Source organism: Cebus imitator, unplaced genomic scaffold (assembly GCF_001604975.1).
Source record: "Cebus imitator isolate Cc_AM_T3 unplaced genomic scaffold, Cebus_imitator-1.0 Scaffold135, whole genome shotgun sequence".
Classification (NCBI taxonomy): Eukaryota; Metazoa; Chordata; class Mammalia; order Primates; family Cebidae; genus Cebus; species Cebus imitator.
Window position 1 is genome coordinate 1,970,503 of NW_016107450.1, and position 23,159 is coordinate 1,993,661.

The 23,159-nt window shown below is 41.2% G+C and overlaps 1 protein-coding gene across 4 annotated transcripts in view; it reads right to left on the minus strand.

Moving 5' to 3' along the window:
• PGM1 (phosphoglucomutase 1) overlaps window positions 1-23,159 on the minus strand; it is a 69,224-nt gene that overhangs the window by 18,633 nt on the left and 27,432 nt on the right. For 3 of the 4 annotated variants that reach the window (XM_017541542.1, XM_017541544.1, XM_017541543.2), the window contains exons 2-7: window positions 13,378-13,540; window positions 12,882-13,028; window positions 11,220-11,345; window positions 8,138-8,328; window positions 6,462-6,616; window positions 3,732-3,847 (exon numbers count right to left, since the gene is read on the minus strand). In XM_017541542.1, coding sequence (XP_017397031.1) covers window positions 3,732-3,847; window positions 6,462-6,616; window positions 8,138-8,328; window positions 11,220-11,345; window positions 12,882-13,028; window positions 13,378-13,540 — 898 coding nt within the window. Of the gene's footprint in view, window positions 1-3,731; window positions 3,848-6,461; window positions 6,617-8,137; window positions 8,329-11,219; window positions 11,346-12,881; window positions 13,029-13,377; window positions 13,541-19,745; window positions 20,452-23,159 lie in introns of those variants that run through there. The other variant, XM_017541541.1, reaches the window with a different exon arrangement.

Genomic DNA, 23,159 nt, shown 5'->3' on the forward strand with positions numbered 1-23,159 from the left:
AGACTAATGTATACTTGGTAATGTTAGCAATATTGCAAACTTGTTCTTCAGATGTTAGTGGTTTGTTTTACTTGGTGGGCCAGTCCTGAAGTTAGACTCCTTTGCACCTCTTTGCAAGCAAACTTCTTTTGTGAAAGTGCATTTCTTCCCACATAAGACCTTGGTATTCCCAACCCTGGACTGTGGTGAGTGATGCTGAGTGATTCCAAGAGTCCCAGACTATTGCAAGAGGTGAAGTGTGGATTCTCCATTGAGGTGGGTGGTTAAGGCAGAAAGCACTGACCAGTCACTATGGTTCCAGCATCATACAGGAATTTACGTCAAATGGCTTTTAAAGGTCTTTCTTTTCCAACTGCAGGAATCTGTTTGTCTAAATGGAAGGTGCCAAGTGAATAGTGTTTATGAACTCATTCAACAAGTGTTTATTAAGCACCTGTTCTATGCTGGTCTTATGGGAGGTAATCTAGGATAAGACACATAAGATCTCTGTCCTCATGGCACATACAGTCTAGTGGAGCCAACAGACATTAATCGAATCATCATAAGTAACTGTAAAATCACAGCTGCAACAAGTACAACAAAGAAGAGGTACGTGGTGCCACAGGAGCCAATCATCAGGGGATTTAGCCCACTTTGGAAGCATTTTTGAGAAACTGTCTCTGCTATCACCTTGAAAAACACAGAAATAAAGCACTCTGTGCTCAGTTAAGCTACAGAATTCAAATGTTTCAAAGTTCAGAGTCACTAATGTCTATCCTGAGAAAGAACTGTTGGAAACATTCACTAGCAAGGGACATGGTAGCTAAAAATTAACTCCTCTGTAAAGAAGAAGATCAGGAGTTCAGTTAAATAAACCTAGCTGCACTTGTTCACAACGGTGGAGATCCATGGCTATGCAGCCTGGCTGTTTAAACATTTATCTCAGAAATTACTACACAACAATTTTCTTTTTTCAAAGACAGAGAGAGAGAGAAAGAGCTGTGATTATCCTCATAATGAAGAGCATTCTCTCTTTGGATAAAAGAGATGATTAAAGCATAATTGGCACTACGTACTTGTTGAATGTGTTAATAAGTAAGAACAAACTTTAACAATAGCCTAAAGTCTGATACTTTCGTTCATAGAAATCAATTTCACAAACATAACATGAGAGACTTCCCTTGGCAAATAGTTCTAGGTAAAAACTTTAAGGGTTTAATTATCCACAACCTTATGTGGGTTAAATAGTATTATGCAGCTTCCTAAAAGCTAACATAAAGGAAAGTTATATTAAGAAAAATGCAGTGTCCCAATCACTAGAAATAACCACCACACCCTAATCTTCACTTGCCAGGCCAAACCTGAAAGATTTGGGCTCAGTTCTGTGCATCACCTTCCAAGAGTGGCACTGGTCAACTCAGAAGCACCTAGAGGCTGGCGCTGGGGCTATAAACAATGTGAAGAGGAACGACTGGAGGAAACAAAGATGGACAGCCTGAAGAAGGAAGGGCCTGAGAGCAGCTGCTTGTATTTGAAGGCCTGTCGTGTAAGAGAAGCAACTTGTGCCATCCTGTCTTCAGGCCTGTTTCCTGTCAGTCAGCACCAGGGATTCCTACTTGGCTCTGGGGTTCTGATCCCTCTTGCCCAAGGCTTCCCACATGGGTCTGGGGAAAAAGACATTACTGGCGGGGCACAGTGGCTCACACCTGTAATCCCAGCACTTTGGGAGGCTGAGGCGGGTGGATCACAAGGTCAAGAGATCGAGACCATCCTGGCCAACATGGTGAAACTCCACCTCGACTAAAACTACAAAAATTAGCCGGGCATGGTGGTGCACACCTGTAGTTCCAGCTACTCAGGAGGCTGAGGCAGGAGAATCACTTGAACTCGGGAGGCGGAGATTGCAGTGAGCAGAGATTGTACCACTGCACTCTAGCCTGGTGACACAGCGAGACTGTCTCAAAAAAAAAGATAAAGATGTTACTGTATATACTATAAAATGATAATAACAATAATTAAGGTGATGATAGTGTATAATATCATCATAATTATTATATATAGTGGTTAACTATGATTAGGCAAAACCGTACTAATGGGATTCTTTACAGCAGAATGTTCTGGAATCTTCAAATGGTAATATCATTGTGAATATCCAAGATAGAGAAGTATGGTCCAATTTTCCCAATTTTTCTTGACCCCTAGAACCCTCTCATGAAACTAGTATTCTTCCACATACCCACATGCTCTGAGAAACCTGACTCTAGACTTTCATCTTTTCACTAGGCTCAACACTGATACAGGTACACAGGAAACCAAAGGTTTTGACACAGGTGCTGCCTTCAAAGACATTCATTCATAAAGAGTCCCATTCATTCATAAAGAATGACTGCTACCAGGCCTGAACTAGATGACACTGTGGGAAGTTTCATGGGAGAAGACCACTTCACAGGCTCATTGGGCATTCACATAGTGTCCCTCGGAATAATGTGGCACCAACCACATTATATGAAGAAGAAAAGGACTAAGCAGTGGCCTTGGAATCTCTGATTTAAAGACCTACAACTCTGGGAAATTATCTAGCTTTGGTTGTGGAAATTGTTTAACCCCGAGACTCATCCAGCTTCCTTCATATCTTCCAATTCTATCAAGGCAATTCATTGCCAAGGAATATTGCCACTCTCAAAAATATCAAGTTGCTGTGAACTTTGTAAATATGTGCCTCAAATTCACCAGCTCATTCTACCCAACCTACCTCCAGACTTATAAGAAGGAAATGAAATCAATGTCCTGTTCTGTTTAACCTCGCATGAACAGCAGCTCAAATGCAAAGCTGAGAGAATGCTTGGTTTTGATATTTTCTTCACTGAAGGGTGACAGTAGAGTACTATAGGACCAAGATCAGTGCATTTACTGAAAAATATTGGGTAGAGGGAATAAAAGGAGAACAGATGCAGCCACTTAGCTACCTTATAACCTGGGTGGTACATGAGAAAGGGCCACACACCTGGACAGATGTTTAGAGAAGAGAGACCAATGCAGGTAGCATGAGGTAGCAGAGAAGGTCATGAAGGAGGTGGCAATTGGGGTCAATAGTTGGACAAGCAGAGAGTAGGAATGAGAGCACAGAGAGCGGGGACTACAGGTCTTGGGTCATCCCCGAGAATACCATGTGCCCTTCTTTCACTCTAATATAATACAATTACACGTACACCCTCAGGCACAAGGATGTATTTTTAATTTCTTGATGACCTAAAAATTTAGTTCCACTCTCATGGTCTTCCTTCATTTAGCCTTGATTACTCTGCTATAGAAAACTTGGGCCTATAAAAGAGAAAGATTTAATGCTGTGCTAAAACCCCTTCTCAAATAAAAACAAAAAACTGACTTGCTCCACCATATTTCTTCTCAGAAATGAAAACATTTATAAAGGTTTCTTTGACCACCAAAGGAAGAAAAATCTGTTTATCGCTCTGTTTAATCCCTATAGACTCAATGACCATGCTGCCGAGGAGGCCCCCAAGCTTCCTGTCTCAGTAGCTGTGATCCTCTGGAAGTAAAATTAGCCTTTCTGGCTAAATATGCTCACCTCTTTGCAAATGTGTACACTTCATCAGCGTTGTTATAAATAAATTGTGCCTTGACTTAGGACACATCAGCCACCGTTGCTACGTCAGTGCTACCTTAGCAGTCTAAGCTTTTACTAGAAATAGTGGTTACAGGGAGGAAAACGCTAGCAGAGGAGTGTGACTTACCGGTCCCGAAGCTCTCCTCTCCACAAAGGGACAGTTTGCTCGCATCCATCAAATTCCCAAAAAACTTCCAGCCAGTTGGGGTCTCATACAAAGCAATCTTTGTAGCATTAGCCACCCTTCAAAGGCATGAAATCAAAGTTACATCACAGCAGGACTGTCAGCATAGCCGCATGAGGGCTGGAAAAGGGCAATCGTTACTGTAATCGAGGGTCCCATTCAGCATTGCTCAGAGTCATACATAATTCTAAGATTGGTGGAAAATCATAAGAGAAAACCTGTGCACAATGGGCTATTATATGTGGGTTCAAGAAGGGGGAAGAAGAAAGAATTAATTCAGATCCTGGAGTTTAATATTTAGAAGAAGAATCAGTAGTAAATGTTCAGGGCTGCTTTTTGGGCGATTTAAACCCAAATTTTGAATAGAGATTGCATCTATAATCATTCTATAAAGAAGAGAAGAATGATGTTTTGATGCACTTATAATCACAGGATCATGAAATACTGGGTCTGAACAGTCAGCATTTTACAGGGAAGGAAACAGGGCCCAGAATGTTATGTGATCAGACCAAGGTCAAAAAGCCAGGATGACCAACTGCCCAGTATTCAGCTTCCAGGTCAATGTTGCTTTTGTCTCATCAGAAGTCCTCCAAGGGGAGATGCCCCAATGGGGGTCTCCCCTTTGTACCAGCTTCACCCACATTGATTAGTAGTTCCCTTGCCCTTCTAACATGTCTTTCATTTTTATTTCTCTCTAGGTATCTTTAGACTATTTAAAACCTTTGAGGCAGGGCACCGTGGTTCACTCCTGTATTCCGAGCACTTTGGGAGGCCGAGGCAGGCAGATCATGAAGTCAAGAGATTGAGACCATCCTGGCCAAAATGGTGAAACCCCATCTCTACTAGAAATACAAAAATTAGCTTGGCGTGGTGGTGTACGCCTGTAGTGCCAGCTACTCAGGAGGCTGAGGCAGAAGAATCGTTTGAACCTGGGAGGCAGAGGTTGCAGTGAGCCGAGATTATACCACTGCACTCTAGCGTGGCGACAGAGCAAGACTCTGTCTCAAAAAAACAAACAAAAAAAAAAAACAAAAAAACCTTTGAGTGACTAAAAAAAAATTTCTTTCCCTTTGAACATAAAACGTTACCTGAAAAGTTACCTCAAAACTCACTGTTTGAGTGAGATTTGCTTCCCAGAATGTTTGCCTTATTTCCAGGAAAGCAATGCCAGCTTAGCATTTTGAAATTTGAGGAAAAATCAAATCTATGATTTTGAAAACTATGAAAGTACAATAAACTTTTATCTGGGTAATGAGGTACTTCAGTTGTGATTCTGTATGTGGATTATCAGTTTTTCCAAACATTGGAATTACAATGTTCTTGCATGACACAGAAGGTATTCCAGGACCCGAAAGGCCTAAATTATGATAGTGTGGCCTCAAACCAGCTCATAATTACAAATGCAGGACCTGGAGGTAGAAGCACTGAGCTCAAATGCTAGCTTTCATATGTTAACTTCCCTCACTTTCTGTTTCCTCTTCCTTAAAATGAGGCCTGCTGTGAGGATCAATTGAGATGGTGAATGTAAAAAACACCATACAAACTACAAACCACTATATGGGTATTAGCCGCTATTTTCTTGTTAGCTGAAGCAAAGTCAGCACCAATTCTATAAGCATCTCCCCTCCTACAGGAAATGACTGCGTGGCCCAGTGGATGGGAGCAAAGGGTCTGGATTCAAATCCTGAGTCAGCCATTTACCAGCTGGGGAACCTCAGGTAAGTTACTTCTTCGCCCTTTAGTTTTCCCACCAGAAAAATGGTGTTAAATACAGCATTTACCTCATGGGTTGGTCTGAGAATTAAATGAATTAAAACATGTAAAATATTTAGTGTCTACAACAAGGTAACATTCAATAAATATTAGCTATTATTATAAGAGCCTAGAGATGTATTACAGCCTACTTTCCTCCCTGGCCTTGACCTTTTACTCATTCATTCATTCATTCATCATCCTTTACCTTTTATTCATCAAACATTTCCTGCACACCTGACATATTCTAACTAATATTTTCCCTGGTCCTCATCAGTTATGACTTTTATTTTTTTCAATTTTACAAGTGTGATCTGACAAGCCGCCTCAAAGCCTTTGTACAATGAAGTGATATATAAACATTCACTGTGTTTGTGTGAGCGTGAGCAATCCAGTTCTGTTGAAACTCTAAAATTACTTCATACTGCTCTTTTGCCCACACTTTGTACACACTGCAAAAGGAAAGTGATCCTCCAGAATGCTGTCTTGAGTACTTCCATTGTTATTCATTAACACTCAACTCAACCATTCATTAATTTTTTTTAATGTTATGTTTGTGTGTGTTTACCCTACTATATGCCAGGCACACTGTGGTCAGGCAGAGTCCAGGATGGAACAAGACAGTCCTTTCTCTGCAGAAGTATACAGTCTAGCAGGGCAGCCCATCAAGCAAATAGGCTACCAGAACACAGTGGGATAAGTGCCAGGAGGAGGAGGAGGCCTAGGGTGCTAGGGGAGTGCAGAGAGGGGCACTGAATCCAGAAAAAAACACCCATCCCTTCACCCAAAAACCACTCAGGACACACTATGCATCAGATGCCCATGCTGAAAGGAAAGGACACATGTTCCAGACACAGTGAAGAGTTTGGTGAAGACTGGGACCACTCAAGACAAGAAGGCCAAGGGAATGGAGAGACCTACCGGTCCAGGGCACCACTCGTGGGCATGCTGCGTGCAAAGCCGCGGACCCCAGTCTGTTGGAAATACGGGATGCTGAAGATGTTGGCAGCAATGACAGCCACAGAGTCTGAAGGGTTCACAAAGAACCCATGCTTGCCCAGAATCATGTTTCGATCCTTGGGGAGAAGAGAGGATCAAAGAAAGACCTTTCAATCAAACTACAAGAAATCAAAGTATCTTCCATGGAGGTTTTATACATTTAAAACTACAAAATTTAACATTGATCCATTTTCCCATACTGCATTTTTAACACTGGGTTTTATTTTCTATGGGTTTATACAGTACCACTGGGCCAAAGGCACCTCCATGCCAAAGAGTTAAAACTGCTTTCAATTAAAGTGCAAGCATAACCTCCTTTTGAGCTGAGTCCTCTGTTCTCCCTCCAGAGGTCAGCTAACTTTAACCTCCTAGACTTTTTCCAGACTCTGGAACCAATCATCTTTTTCCCAGGGGAGGAGAAAATACAATGAGAGAAGAAATATTGGCTGTTTACATAGTTTGGTAGGTTTACGGGGTCGACTGCGTACCACAGTCTGTATACCACAGTCACTGGGAGGATGGCCGAAAAACACTCCCAGCATGCATTGCATCACAAAGCTGTACTGCCAAATAATGTCTGCTGAACCCTTTAATTTCCCAAATTTTTGATAAGGGAAAAATTATTTCAGGAAACAGTGGATTCCAGCTGATAGTTAAGAACACGAGCTACAACAAAAATATATCTTCAACTAAGTAATTGTGAACAGTGCCTACCATCAGTGAGATACCAGGAATACAAACCTAAGATACATCTCTTCCTTATCTGGTACATAGTCATCCTTGTAAATAAAACAGCTTATTTATAAAAATTTAAATTGTAGAGAATGAATAAAATGTTAATTCTCTCAATATCATCTTCATATAGGCAATGAAAATATAGCATCAATATTCAGCTCATGTGAATGAATAAATGGGTATAAGACAAAACCTTGTCCAGAGATTATATAAGTAGTCAGCTGCTGGTTAAGAGCAGAAACCACTGGGTGCGGTGGCTCACGCTTGAATTCCCAGCACACTGGGAGGCCGAGTTGGGTGGATCATGAAGTCAGGAGTTCGAGACCAGTCTGGCCAATATGGTAAAACCCAGTCTCTACTAAAAATACAGAAAATTAGCTGGGTGTGGTGCTGCGCACCTATAGTCCCAGCTGCTTAGGAGGCTGAGGCAGGGGAATTGCTTGAACCTGGGAGGCAGAAGTTGCAGTGAGCCACGATCATGCCACTGCACTCCAGCCTGGGCAAAAGAGCAAGACTCCATCTCAAAAAAAAAAATAAAAAAGAGAGAGCAGAAATCTACCTTAAGACAGGTATCTAGAACACACTCAGCTCATGAAATACCAGTCATTCCATCATAACCAAAACCTAATCACCGTACCACTGTTATCAAGTATGGATGCCTGAAATTAAATACATGGGTTTCATTTCAGTGACTCCTATTTCTGTTCAAGAGGGTCTTCTAGTAATTTAGTTCTGACCTCAGGTCAGAATGAGGGATCCTTGACAGTCACTCCCATAGTCTGGCAGAAGCAGCCCACTTTTTCCCCATCTGCAGGATCAAGCCTGGCCTATACCAGAGTTCACTGAAATGCATTTATACCCACCCCATCTCCATCAAAGGCAGCCCCAAAATCATGCTCTCCTGACTTCATGGTCTCCACCAGGTCAGCTGCATAGGTGAGGTTGGGGTCAGGGTGGTGGCCTCCAAAGTCCTCCAGGGGAACGCAGTTAACTGCTGAGTTTGCAGGGGCACCGAGTTCTTCACAGAGGATCTTCTTTACATACGGTCCCACAACTACATATAGCATGAAATAAAAGTATGCAAAATCAGAAAATAAAACTCCTTAAAGTCTGTGAGGATTCAGGGGCGAGTGGATGCATTCTGGGGAGAAGAATGGCATCATTAGAAACAATAAGAACTTGTGAAATGTGTTCAGGGGCTAGTGGAGAGATACGGCTGACTGGAGAAGAATGCTCTCTAGAAAGAAACAATCAGAGATTATGTTGGAAAAGGTGGGGCCCGTTCATGAAGGGCAAAGTGGGGAAAGGAAAGGGAACCAACCATTATGAAGGCCCTACTGTACACCTGTGCTTTCTCATTCAGTCCTTCGGAAAAGCTCACAAGGTGGTACTGATTAAGGCTTCAGAGCCCGGACTCTGGAAGCAGAGTGTCTGGGTTCCAATCCCAGCTCTGCCAATCATTGGCTGTACAATACCTTTGGGAAAGTTATTTAAACTTTCTGTGCCTCAGTCTCTTCCATCGGCAAAATGAGGGTAATACCTAACAGGATTGATGTAAGGATTAAATGAGTTAATCATTATGAAGCACTGAGAACAATACCTGGCAGATATCTTATGTAAGTGTTTACATTATGATTATCACCTGCAGTTTACAGATTTATTGGAATGCTGGTGTTCTGAGGTAAAGACATTTGCCCAAACTTACATGGCTAGGAAGAGTGGGAATTGGGATTCAGAGCTGGTATTTTTCTACTATGACAAGCTAGCTGACAAACTGATTAAAAAACCAGGAACAGGTCGGTGTGGTGGCTCACACTTGTAATCTCAGCACTTTGGGAGGCTGAGGCAGACAGATCACATGAGGTCAGGAGTTGAGACCAGCCTGGCTAACATGGTGAAACCCCATCTCTACTAAAAAAATAAATAAATACACACACACACACACACACACACACACACACACACACACACTTGCTGGGCATGGTGGTGGGCACCTGTAATCCCAGCTAGGCAGGAGAATCGCTTGAACTTGGGAGGTGGAGGTTACAGTAAGCCGAGATCACGCCACTGCACTCTAACCTGGACAACAAGGTGAGATTCTGTCTCAAAAAATAAAAATAAAAAACCCACCACCACCACCAAACAACAGGAGAAGCCAGTTATTTATGTTTACAGTGACATTTTGCATAACTATCAAGAACACACATCTCAGAAAGGCTGAGAGAATATTTTCACCAAGGAAGGTACTCTAACCCCAAAACAGTACATGCCCCAGAGGTCAGAACACTGTAGAGTGTGTCCAACGAGGGGTCACCTGTTAAGCAGGTTATTGACACACTACAGAATGAGGTCAAGGCAGCCAGGGCTGTGAAGGCTACAGAAATGAACGCATTAGAGGAACAGCTGAAAGACCTGGAGAAAAGCAGTCTACCTCCTGACAAGCTCCTCTTACCCAATACCTCCCTCACAAGCCCCATTCTCCAGCCAGCCCAGGCCTGTCCTTGTGACATCAATTTTTAGGCCTTTGTGCCTCTGCCACAGCCACCAACTCCATGAGAATAACCACTGCTTGATTTTTCATCACTCTAGATCTTTCTTTCATAAGAACTGAGTTGGCTGCCACTTCCTCCAGGAAACCTTTCTTTAAACCCCTAGTCAAATTATGCCTTCTTACAACTTCAGAGAGAATACTTGAAATTCTAAATCTCGTTTTGTTGGCTTGGCAGGGGTTAGTTTTTTTTTCAGACAGTGTCTCGCTCTGTTGACCAGGCTGGAGTGCCATGGCATGATCTTGGCTCACTGCAACCTCTGCCTCCTGGGTTCACGCGATTCTCCTGTCTCAGCCTCCTGAGTAGCTTGGATTACAGGCTCACATCAACACACTCAGCTAATTTTTGTATTTTTAGTAGAGATGGTGTATCACCATGTTGGTCAGGCTTGTCTCAAACTCCTGACCCTGTGATCCGCCCACCTCAGCCTCCCAAAGTGTTGGGGTTACCCACCACATCCAGCCCAGGGGTTACTTTTTCACCCATCTTGTCTCCCCAAACATTGCACATTATTTAAAGAAAGTAATCTGCCCAGTCCCTGCCTATTTCCCAAGGATGCATGTTACAGGTATCCAATACACATCTGTTGAATGGTTTAAAATGACAGAATCGCTTTCGTCTGAGTAAGGAAATAGATCCATTCTGTGGGAGTCCAGAGGCCAGCTAGGACCCAAGGGGAGAAGTTCCAAGGATGGATGATTTTAGCTCCCCAGGAGAAGACTCTCTAACTGTGGTTTGCAGTGTCACAGGAAGCCCCGAATTGCATCCCATCACGGGTGGAAATGCTTCTCCAACCAGGCAGACGTGTGTGTATAGGTTTCAGGGATTCTCATATACCTACATGTCTGAGAAAACTTCATGGTTCTGGTTCACAGCAATGGCTGCCCTCGCTATGGACTTGACTACACAACACACGGAGGAAGAAGAGAGGTCTGTACACATCCTGTTGAATTTAATCCTCAGCTTGCTCTTGTCCTCTTCTAAGAAGAGGAGCGTGTGGGGGCAGGTGAGTGGGGGTGGGGGGACTCAAGAATGTGTTTACCACATCTCCCAAATGACCGCCCTCTCAGAAATACATGGGGGTGTGCAGCAAGAATGTAAGGTATCTTCTGAGGGGGAGGGAGAGTCCACAACAGTGGTTGCATGTTACTCAGAGACTGATGCTTAATGTGGAAACGCTGACCTTCACTTGAGCTTACCATGGGTAGTGTCTCTGCTGTTTTTGCTACATACAAATAGATTTTTATCTGTGTGAATATTGCTCTGGTTGCAAAATAACTCTATTTTAAAACCATCAGAGAGACTTGAGAAAAGGCTTGTTAAAGCATCATGACACACCGAAAAGAGCAACTTCCTATCCTTGAGAGATGCGAATTGAAAAGAAATGACTATATACCTCCATGCATAGCATCGATACGGATCTTCAGCCGGTTTGGCCCAGAAAGTAGTTCTTTCAGTGCACTGAAATCAAAGATGTTTCTCAGCATTGTGGCATAAGCTTCTACCGAATCCACAATTTCCACTGTGAGAACAAGCAACATTAAAAAATGGAAGGACTAAATACATTTAGAAATATTATATTTTTAAGTGATTATATTGCTGTAAACCTGCAATCACTATTTTAAAAGGACAATGATTGAACAGCTCCAGTAATGCTAGGACTGTTAAATGATATCCAATACTAACAATTTTTCTGAGAGGTAAATGTTATTAGTCCTATTTGATAGACAAACGCAACATGTGAAGGGTTAAGGAACTTGTCCACTCAGCTTGAATGAGGCACACGGGATTTCCTACAGAGGTTGTATAAATTTTGCTCTGCCACCACAGTGCTTCCCCATTCATCATCTTGAGAGGTGAATGGTGTTTTGGTGTTACTGATAACAGAAAACGTAATGCCTACTTTTCTTTCCTTTTCTTTTTCTAAGTAAGTCCATTGTCTTCAAGACTTCATGGTACTAAGTGGAAAACAAAATTTTTTAATGAATCACTTTTCACATGTACTGTTTAAGTAATAAAACAAATATAAGAACTTAGTATTGTTGTTCTTTTTGGATATTCAGGGGTTCTGAACATTTTCAAAAATGTTGGATATTTGGAGTTTCTGAAAATTTGGACATTCAGGGGCTCTGAACATTTTCAAAATAGGAAGAGTTTAAGAAACTCTCTACTAGTATCTTCTGAACCTCAAGAGCATCTTCAAGATGCATCAAAGTGCCACTTTATCTTTGATAGGATGCAACTGTCAGCTCTCAATGAGTAGGTTCAAACAAAAAGTGCAATCCATCCTTTGGCCAGGAACTAATTAACTAATAAAATGCATTCCATAAAGTTGTGGTCCAGAAGGAAGAGTACATATTAGGCCAAAGTCAAAACGCAAGTACATTGCCAACCATCTCATCCTTATTTTATTAATCTGAATAATTTTATAAATATTCTGTTAATTATTACAATACCTGGCATTCAACAACAAAATGTTAGCCACAGCTGCCTATGTAGGGAGTTTCAACTTAGTCCCTCCAACATGGTCTGATTGATTTTACCGAATGAGAGAAAATAAAACAGAAAGTGTAGGCTTGTGAATCATTCACACCTGAGTTGAAATCCTGGTTTTACCATTCACTGACTGTGATCTTGAGCCTGTTACTTAACATCTCTCAGGCTTCGTTTCCTCATCTATAATAGTGAATGCTGACAATACCACCCTGACAGATCTACTGTGAGAATAAATTGGATTGATGTGTGTGAAGACCCTGGCAGGTAGCAACATGTCAATACAAGTTAACTATGAATGTAATCTTACAGGTCTTCTAGTCAAGGCATGAAAACGGCCTAGAATGTTGGAAATGACTTACCCGATGTCATGAAGCTGATCCTTAGCAGGGCCCAGGGAGTCTCAAACCTAATTCCAGACTTGTTAATTAACTAACACTTGAAAAGCTTACAAACCACTCAAGGAAATATTTCCAAAGCTGAAGGCCCTCTATTAAAACATTGAAAGGAAAATTGCTTAACTTGGAAATAGGAGTAGGCAGAAAGAAGAGGAAAGTAAACATGCCTGTGAAGGGTTTGAACTTGTTTTCCAGGTCAAACTGCTGCTTTCCCAGAAGACCAAGGTCTACTTTCAGGTCAGGGCAAATTGCATATTCTTCAATTGTCTTGCTGATTTGGAAAATTTTATCAGTTATTGCTTCTGGAGCAGGACCTGAAAACCAAACAGCAAACAGCAGGTCACTTCGTGCAGCGCACGTGGAAATACAATCCAAAGCTCATCACTTCCTCTTCACTGGCACATCTACCATTTCATCATTCAGCCAGCAAAGTAGCAAGATTTTTCTAAAAGAAAATATCATGTTAAGGAAGATTTGTGCATGGCTCTTCATATTCAGGTACAGTCAAACGAGAAGCATTTTACTGTCATCAAAATGAAGCAAAGAGCACCTCCTCTACCCCTGCAAAGGATCAGAACCAAACCCTGCTGTCCCAAGGCTCCAGGTATTAGTTTATCCTACTAAATATAAACTTGCCTGTCCTCAAAATGACAGCAAACTCACCTCCATTAGAAATATTGAATTTGATTCCAAAATCTCCATTGGGCCCCCCTGGGTTGTGGCTGGCTGTCAAAATGATCCCACCAATGGCTTTGATTTTTCTAATGATGCAGGATACAGCAGGGGTGGAGAGGATTCCATTCTGTCCAATAACCAAGCGACCAATCTAGGAGAAGAAATCCAGAACACACTCTTTAACATCAATACACCCAGAGTCACTGCTCAGAAATACCAGGACAACAGGCAGATGGACGAAAAAAAAAATATTCTGCTGGACAAGACAAGATTTTATTTAATAAAAATTTACAGCTTGGCTGTCTCTACCATATTACTGCAGTAGAATCAGCAAGGTTGAACAAATTCCTTCAGATGGTTTTTGGGACTTTGTAGTTTTAGAAGAGTATGTGGTCTGTGTGTGCTCTAAGGCTCGGCATGAAAACACAGCATATTAAAAAAGTACTTTTCCAGATCGGGTTCACAATTTGGATGCATTGAAAGATTATGAGAAAGCCCACGTTTTTATCCAATCGGTCATACTTTCAGTTCACAATGGGAGAAAAGATACAGGTTTAGCTAGTTAAAGGGATTCTACCCAGAGGAAAGGCTTTTTTAAAGTAAAAAAAAAAAATTTTTTAAGTAAAAAGGGCAAATTTTATATCAAGATTATTGAAAAATTACTCATCAATTTATTTTTCCAGTCAAGCTTGGTTTTTTCATATAGTGGGTTTCCTCAAAGCAAGACACACCTGCTAATGTTACAGTGTACCTGGGTTACCTCCTGGGCCTAAGACAAGAATGCTGGAGTTATTCCTGAGTAAACGAGTCAGAACGACCTTCATGAAAGGGCGACAGGTGGGACACTTCCCGTATCTCTTACAGATGGTATCGGTACTGCTCCTAAATCTTTTTTGCTAAAATGACAGTAATTTATATCCATTTCAACATGACTCAAGTTGAAAAAGAAGGAAGAGGTGCTATCAGTTCCTCTTAAAAAAAAAACAGGGATGTTTTTTAAATTGTGCATTTGTTCTTGCTTTTTGCCTCACCCAAGATAAATATGATTGCAGAAACAACTTGGTGGTAGAAGATATGTTTCTAACGTTGAAAATGTCCATGAGATACCTGGATTCCCTTGGGAGGTTTCTCTGGGACTGTTGGCTCTGCCAGCCTTCCATAGCTCATTGAAAACTGTCAACCACTCCACTACCAACCACCTCCAAGGAAGCATCTGGTTCACTTCAGTAATCTCTTGGTTCTCCTATGTTGATCTCTGAACAATTTTTGTTGTAGCTGCCCTAATATATTGGTTATATCCTGCCTTCCCCAGGAAATGGTAACCACCAGGGTAGATGCTGTAAGTAGGAACTGCAGATTCCTCCGGAATCAATACTGATGATTGTTACTGAACTACAGAGTGTTTTCTACATCCCATGGCACTTTTGATCCATTCCCACATTTATTCCTCCCAAGTACCACTGCAAACATGAGGAAGCTGAGGTCCAAAGTTAACACGATCCTGCCCATTCATTTATTCTTGCCTCCATCCAGCAGGAATAATAACAAGCATTAATGGAAAGGTGCTATGGCAGACACTAACAGATGACATGACAAGGCCACACAGCACATTAGTGGCCACAGCAGGGGAAAGTATTGAAACCTCCTGACTCAACACAGTGACATTTCACCTTCCAGCAGTTTCCAGGTGTGGTTGTGATGAGAATAAAAGCCTATGTTCAGGCAATTCCAGAATTTCCATAAAAGGGGTTTAGGGGTGGCTTGTCAAGTTGTACTTACACATCAAGCACACCAATTTTTATAGAGATTGTACTTGGTGTGGAAGGAGAGGCTGATGATATTATGCTATATCACCCAAGTCACCCCTTAATTCTACAATTCCTTACGGTGAGATGTGCAATGCTTCGAAGCTGAGGGGATTATGCCAGGGGTAAGAGTAAGAAGGGGAGTCGAGAGATAGAAGCAAGATAGTTTCTCTCTTGAGCCCAAGAAGAGGTACATCTGGTGGAAGAACTCTCATTCCAGATCAGGCTCTTTCTTGGGAATCACTCTCAGGAATATTGCTCCTGATCTGATACAGGCGAGATACTGCTCTATTACCTTCCTTCCCTTAAAGATGCCTGGACCACTGCAACAGCTCCTAACTCAGTCTCCCCTGCCTCTCTCCCACGTGAATCTGTCTTGCTCGACCCTGGCTGGATCCCTCTGGCTACTCAAGCCCATCTAGTTCATCTTTCTAAACCATAATTCTGTGTCCCTTTTCTGACTCCAAAACCTTCCCATAAATTCCACTTCTAGGTATATACCTGAAGAATTGAAAGCAGGACTTAGACACTTAACCACCAATGTTCATACCAGTATTACTCAATGAAACTCAAAGGGTGGAAAGAACACCAACGTCCATCATCAGATGAATGGATGAACAAATTGTTGTGTATACATACAGTGGGATATTATTCAGGCTTAAAAGTGGGGGAGGGGGGAATCCTGTCATATGCCACAAGATGGATGAACCCTGAGGACATTATGCTAAGTGAAATAGGCCAGTCGCAAAACACAAATGCTGTGTGATTCCGCTTACATGAGGTATTTAAAGAAGTCAACACTATAGAAATACAAAATACAATGGTGGTTACCAGGGGCTCAAAAGAGGGAAAGATGGGGAGCTGTTGTTCAAGGGACATAGACTTTCAGTTTGGCAAGATGAAAAATTTCTAGAGATATGTTGCACAACAATGTATTGTTAACATTACTGAACCGTACACCTAAAAATAGTTAAGATGATAAATGTTATTATGCTTTTTTACCACACTTAAATTTTTTTAAAGAATTGGTCACTATATTCAAAGATGAATAGATATGGATGTGATTAGAAGGACATATATAGGATAATTTTTTTTCTTTTTTTTTCTGCATGTGAATGCCAGGTCATAAGGATAAATATTTTTTTACTCAAGAAAAGGGAATGAAATTCTGACACATTCTACAACCCGGATGAGACTTGAAAACATTATGCTAAGTGAAATAAGCCAGATGCAAAAGGACAAGGATTGTCTGATTCTGCTCCTATGAGGTAACTAAAATAGGTAAATTCATCAAGACAGAAATTAGTACAGAGGTTATCAGAGGCTGGTGGGAGTGGGAATGGGAAGTGATTGTGTAACGGGTACAGAGTTTCTGTTTGGGATGATTTTTAAAAAAAATTTTGGAGATGCCACACTGTCTCCCACAATGACTGAACTAATTTACATTCCCACCAACAGTGTAAAAGTGTTCCTGTTTCTCCACAGCCTCTCCAGCATCTGTTGTCTCCAGACCCAGCAATCTCATTACTGGGTATATACCCAAAGGATTATAAATCATTCTATTATAAAGACACATGCACACGTATGTTCATTGTGGCACTGTTTACAATAGCAAAGACCTGGAACCAACCCAAATGCCCATCAATGATAGACTAGACAAGGGAAATGTGGCACATATACACCATGGAATACTATGCAGCCATAAAAAATGAGTTCGTGTCCTTTGTAGGGACATGGAATGAGAACACATGGACACAGGGAGGGGAGCATCACATACTGGGATCTGTTGGTGGGGACTAGGGGAGGAACAGCGGGGAGTGGGGAGGTTGGGAGAGATAACATGGGGAGAAATGCCAGATATAGGTGACAGGGGGATGGAGGCAACAAACCTCCTTGCCATGAATGTACCTATGCAACAATCCTGCATGATCTGCACATGTACCCCAGAACCTAAAGTACAATAAAAAAACTTTTTTGGAGATGGATAATGGTGATGGTTCTACAACATTGTGAACGTAACTAATGCCACTGAGCCATATACTGAAAATGGTTAAAATGGTAAATCTGATCTTATAGCTATTTTACCTTTCCTGGCTCCCAGGTTAGAGAGAACTCCCTCAGCCTGGCACTAAGAGTCCATCCTCAAATGGCCTCCCCTGCCTGCCTTTCTTTTCCACAACTTCCTTCCTTAAGACTCATGCCTTCCCACCAAAATGGGTACCTTATTGTTCTCCAAACATCTAATAGTCAAACATGGCAGGGAGTAAACTTTAAATGTTCATTTTACTTGAAAACAGGACTTGGTATTTTCTTAGGTTTCATTAAAAAACCAAGTTCCATTTTCTTTGTCCTGTAATTGTGTACATGGGTTCTGCCCTTACCTCTAAACTTACCTCTCAGTTTAGAGCTCTGGGGACTGAATGAGATATCAAAATTCTAAAAGTGGCCCACCAACATCTTATTTTGTGCAATAAAATATCATTTAAAAGCAGAGAGCTCTATATAAATAAAAATGAAGATAAACTTCTAATAAAGATGAATTATACTCTATAACCCATAAATGCACCAGATAAAGTATGTTAAAGGGAAAAAAATAAAATTATCTCCATTTATCTCAGTGGGATGAAAGGCCCTCCAAGAATCAGCTTCTGGGCACAGTGGGTATTAATTAAATTGAGGAAGGAGCACTGACTTTTGTCAAAATCTGTGGCAATAATTATCCTTCCTTTAGATTTCCTCCCTGCAGTCCTACCCACAATCAAAGGCATGTTAAAACAGTCAGAATTTAGCATATGTTAGAAAGAGAAGAAATCTAACCCTTTAGAAGCTCATAGGTTTAAAGTGCAACAGATTGAAGTGTTCTCAGTCTACTAAATGTTTTAAGCAATTCAGTTGCTCATCATGACTGTTTTAAATGCAGTGCTATTTTTAATAAGGTGGCTCTCACCTCTGAGCTCACCTTGAAAAGACCTGAAAATATTGCTTGGGCTGCCACAGCTCTAACAAATAGGCAGCTACCATATTTAGCCAATTATTACCATTTAAATGTATTATTTAGCAAAACTTCTGATGGAGAATCTGAGAAAGTCTGTAGGGTCTGCCTGAATTACACATTCTTATCACCTCTTCAACATCCTTCAGCTCCACACAAAAATAAAATGAAGCCAAATATATCACAGCAAAGGGGACAGTGTACTAGATCTACTCAACTGTCTAGATATATGCGGAGAAATAATGTTCCATTTGTTCCCTCTCAGAAGATTAAAAGCATCTTAATACCGTTCCCTTTGCAGCTCTCCTCAAAGAAAAAATTTACAGCATGTCACATTTTATTTTAAAAATGTGTATGCTTCATAATAATTTCATATTTGAGTGTTTTATCAGCAACTTTTACGTGAGAGGCATTCAGATTCTGAAACTGAGTATCAGGAAAACTCTCATTATAAACAATAGGATCTACAAACCTTTTAGTGTGGTGGAACATTTTATTTTGTTTTGCTTTGTTTTAATTTGCCTTTTGCAAATGTACCTGCTCAGCATATTATGAAAAGACACTGAAAATGAATGTCTAACACATTTAGTTGCAATACTGTTTTATCTTGTCACAATCAGAATCTCTTCCAGAAAAGAAATAACAACAGATTTTAAATCTGTGGGTACTGAAGGACTATGTGCTCCAACTAATTGCTAATCATTATCTAAAACACCACTAAAAATATATTTTTGGTCCCACAGAGGAATTTGCAGAGCAAAAACATCAATGTCCTGATGCCCACCTTCCTGTACCTCAGTGGGCTGTATGAATTGTTGGATTATCAAGATCAATGCTTTCTGGTACAATATTCCTTCTCATTTGCTTAATCCAGCTAACACGGTTTTTCACGACGCAGAGGTTTAGCAGAGCCTCCTTATACTATAGCCTTACAGGAGTTATTATCGCTACCCTGCTGCACAAATTCACCATGCACAGGGCTTCTTTGTGTCCAAGGTCGTTATAAGCAGGTGCCCCTGTAACAGGTCCTCTCGAAAGGCTCACACCTAACAGTCTCCAACCTCCTCCTAGCATTTCTGCATGACTACCAGGATCCATAAACAACAGCATGCCCTGGCTTTTGTTTTCCTGTTTGACAAGTGACTGAACTTCAACAAGAAAGCCATTGAAAGAAAACAAAATCCTCTTCTCCCCACCATTCAGTAGAGCCCTCTTACATAGGACAGGGCGCCCCTTGAAGCTAGTTAGAATGTAGATAAAACAGCTTAAGACCGGAGTGTGTTTTATATGTCTAAAAAGCAACAGGTACTTTGTCAAACACCAGAACAGAGCATAATACATAAGAAGCTGAACTTAACATTCCTGTATTGCAGTGTGGCTAATGTAATTTCTGAAGTATTTTCACAATATACAATCTCTGAAGTTACAATGAATCGTAACTAGATGTTAGTAGAATTGAAGTGTATAACACATATAAATCCTTGTACTTTATATAACTCTGTAAAATTAAGAGGTTATTTGGAGAGCCAGAAACATAACAATACTTATCATATACCCACCCCATTGGCAGCTGCCATCTGCACTATTGTTTCTATTGCTGATTTATTAAAATACCTCCCATCTCCACCAACCACCAGTGATGATCCCTGGCGATCTTTTAGGTCTATGGAAAAGAATATACTTTGGAGGAAATTCTCCAGATAGCATGGCTTTTCCTCAAAATAATAGGTTTTCTTCCGTAATCCACTTGTTCCTGGTTTCTGATCGTGGTACGGAGCTGTAGCAAAAGTCAACAGAGGGAGAGGGCCTTCTTCCATTTTTCTATATGTCCCGGAAATCCATTCTTCAAAATCACTCATCTTTCACTTCCACCGACTGGCTCAGTGAGGGCGTCCAGAAAGCAGTCAAGGAACCCCAGAATAGGTCTGTCCAACCTGAAGCTGCAACAGTGTTGTTTGCGTAACTAAAAGAGAGGGTTTGCCTGGACGATCACTCTCAATGAGAAAGCTTGGATAATTCCTTGTTGTTGCTGTCCCTTGTGAACAAGTTAAGGGCCACACACCCACTTGCACCCACACACAAAGCAGGTCTTCAAAGTTGTTTTGATGAGGACACTTCTGCCCACTTAACCAAGCCAAATACCCTTCAATTATTTTTGTCTCATTTCCCCGTTAGGGTAGAGATAGGTCCCACGAGCGCTGCATGCAGCCGACTTCAGTTATAAACACCAGGTGGCTGCCAGGCTCCACTCTCAGAGCCCAGGCAAAGAGGACAAATGCAGTTCCACGACGCAGGTTCGTGAACAAGACACCCTGGTGTGGCTCTCACTGCTCCCGCCACCCCTTAAACCAGAGCCTCTCTGGGCATTCATCTCTGAGAAGGCCATCTGCAGCTAAAGTTGCTCCATGCCATCTAGCAAGTTAAAGGTCAATCTTAAAATGGAAGTGAGGGAGCTCAAGTTACCCCTGGTTTTCTTACATCACTGTCATTTTGATACCCAAGAAATGTTTTTACTTCCCACATGCAATCAGGAAAAAAATTCATCTAACAGATGAATGCACTGGCCACCAAAGATGTAACAAAATAGTGTTCAGTTCTAGAAGAAGACAGCCCCAAAGTTGCCCTGAATAACCAACAGCTTGGTCATTCCGTTGAATGTACAAAAAAGTGGGGATGAGGATGCATCAAGTCCTTAAAAATGTAAGCAAACCACGGAAAAAAAAATACATATGTTTTTCTGAGTGCACAGGGTTGGATCAAGCTATTATTTAGAAAAATCATATGAACATAAGATTAATTTTTAAAATTTTCTCAGTTTTAAGTGTACTTGACTTTTAATAAAATGTTTTTAGGGAAGCAGTTTAAGTCTTTTGTATTTGAAAAACCTAGGATGTTGAAAAACATTTTACCTAAATAAATTTCATATCCAATTCTATTTGATCCCCGGGATTTTATTAATGATCTATTTAAATACATACATGTGTGTTCTTGGCCAGGTGCAGTTGCTCACATCTGTAATCCCAGCACTCTGGGAGGCTGAGGTGGGTGGATCATCTGAGGTCAGGAATTCAAGACCAGCCTGGCCAACACGGTGAAACCCCGTCTCTGCTAAAAATACAAAAATTAGCCAGGCATGCTGGTGTACACCCATAGTCCCAGCTACTCGGGAGGCTGAGGCAGGGGAATTGCTTGAATCTGGGAGGCCGAGGTTGCAGTGAGCTGAGATTGCACCACTACACTTCAGCCTGGGCAACAGACCAAGACTCTGTCTAAAACAAACAAACAAACAAACAAAGACCCCAAAACCAAAAATAAATGCATACATGTGTGTTCTTTATCTGGTTCAGCAGAAGTTGCCAATTAAGAATATCCATTGTCAAAGTTTTGGTGAACTTGTTAAGGATGCCTAAAAAGTAAACCAGAACTAGTCAGGCCACATGTTTGGGGAGTCTGACATGCACTGAGGTGTTACGGTTTTCAAGGGAAAAGTAAATCATCCCTTGAGCAACAAAATCTGAGTCTTTTAATACTAACTTGTCAAGTAAGATCCAAAAACAGACAGGCACTGGTAGCTGCCAACTGCCCTCTGTTAGTCAAGAATGCACCTGTGTTCCGGGGCTGCTCTGCACCAGACCAGGGAGATAATGGGCCCACAAGCAGAAAATAGGCCTCTGGCAAGGGAGCCTGATCCCCTCCAAATGACAGATGGGGCTGGCCCATGTGCAGGAAATACCTTGAGACATAACTTTAACACAATTCACAAAACATATCTGTTACGTTGAAAACCTGTCAGCCAAAAGACAACAACTTTTCACAGCCCATTTTGGGCTTTTAATTTGTTTTTAAAAGTCAAATTCTTTAGAAATTAATTGAAAAAGCAAGCATGCTTTATTAACAGTTGGCATAACCACTGTTTTTCAGCTTACTGTAAATGATTTTTTAAATTCACATTTTTTCAGTGCTGTGCCAAGTTTTCTCTGGTTTTATATGGGCTTGTAAATTGGGCTGGCATGTATGTCTGGACATATTCGATAATAGATCTAGATTTATGAAATATCATTCCAATAATCTCTTCATTGGAATAACAGAGCAACCAACCATGTAATTGGTAGTTTTCCTAATGAGATCTTGAAATCCCAGGGTAAATTCGGGGTACTTGGGCACAAGGATGTTCCCACATACCAAAGCCTCTCTGCCCACCAAATACACCACACCCCAGCATGGTCTCTGCTGGCAGTCTGCCAGTGTCTCGGGGAAGTTCTTTTTAAAGCCAGAACTATGACAGCAATATTTTAAACAATGACATATGCCAGGCATGGTGTTTGTCAATATGCAAAACTAAACCAAAAGGATATAATCCTTGCCCTAGAAAAGCTTCTACTCTAAAAACAGGCCTGATCATAATTTTATGAACATGATAGAACTCAACCTCATATAAAAATATTACCAGAAGAAGCAATGTTAGATGGACTGTGAAGTATAGTGAAAAAGAAGAGACATTAAAAACATTAAGCTTCCTAAGACACTCAGACTAAGTGGGGCAGCTATTAAGAAACTCATTTGTTTTAGCTCTCCAGCAAAGGTTGAACTTCATCTTCAGAAACGTTACTGTCGAGCATAGCGAACCCAATTTGGCCTAATGAATTCGCCTGCATTGCCAGTACTCCTTCACAATGACACAAATTACATTTAAACCATATGGGGGATTTAAGGATTGCTCCCTTCAGACAAGGAACTTTCATACCGGTCTTGGGTCCAATCAATTTCACAATGGCAGAGTTACGAACCCCTTTGCTCCCAGTCTCGCAAAGACTCCAGCTCCCATTTGCATCAGCAGTGACCGTAGACTTACCAATCCTTTATTCACTCTTTCTTTAAAAAATATTTAATGGATAGTTAATAATGATGTCCCAGGCCCCATGTGAGGGCTGGCCTGAATGGGTTCACCTCTTCTTTTTTTTTTTTTTTTTTTT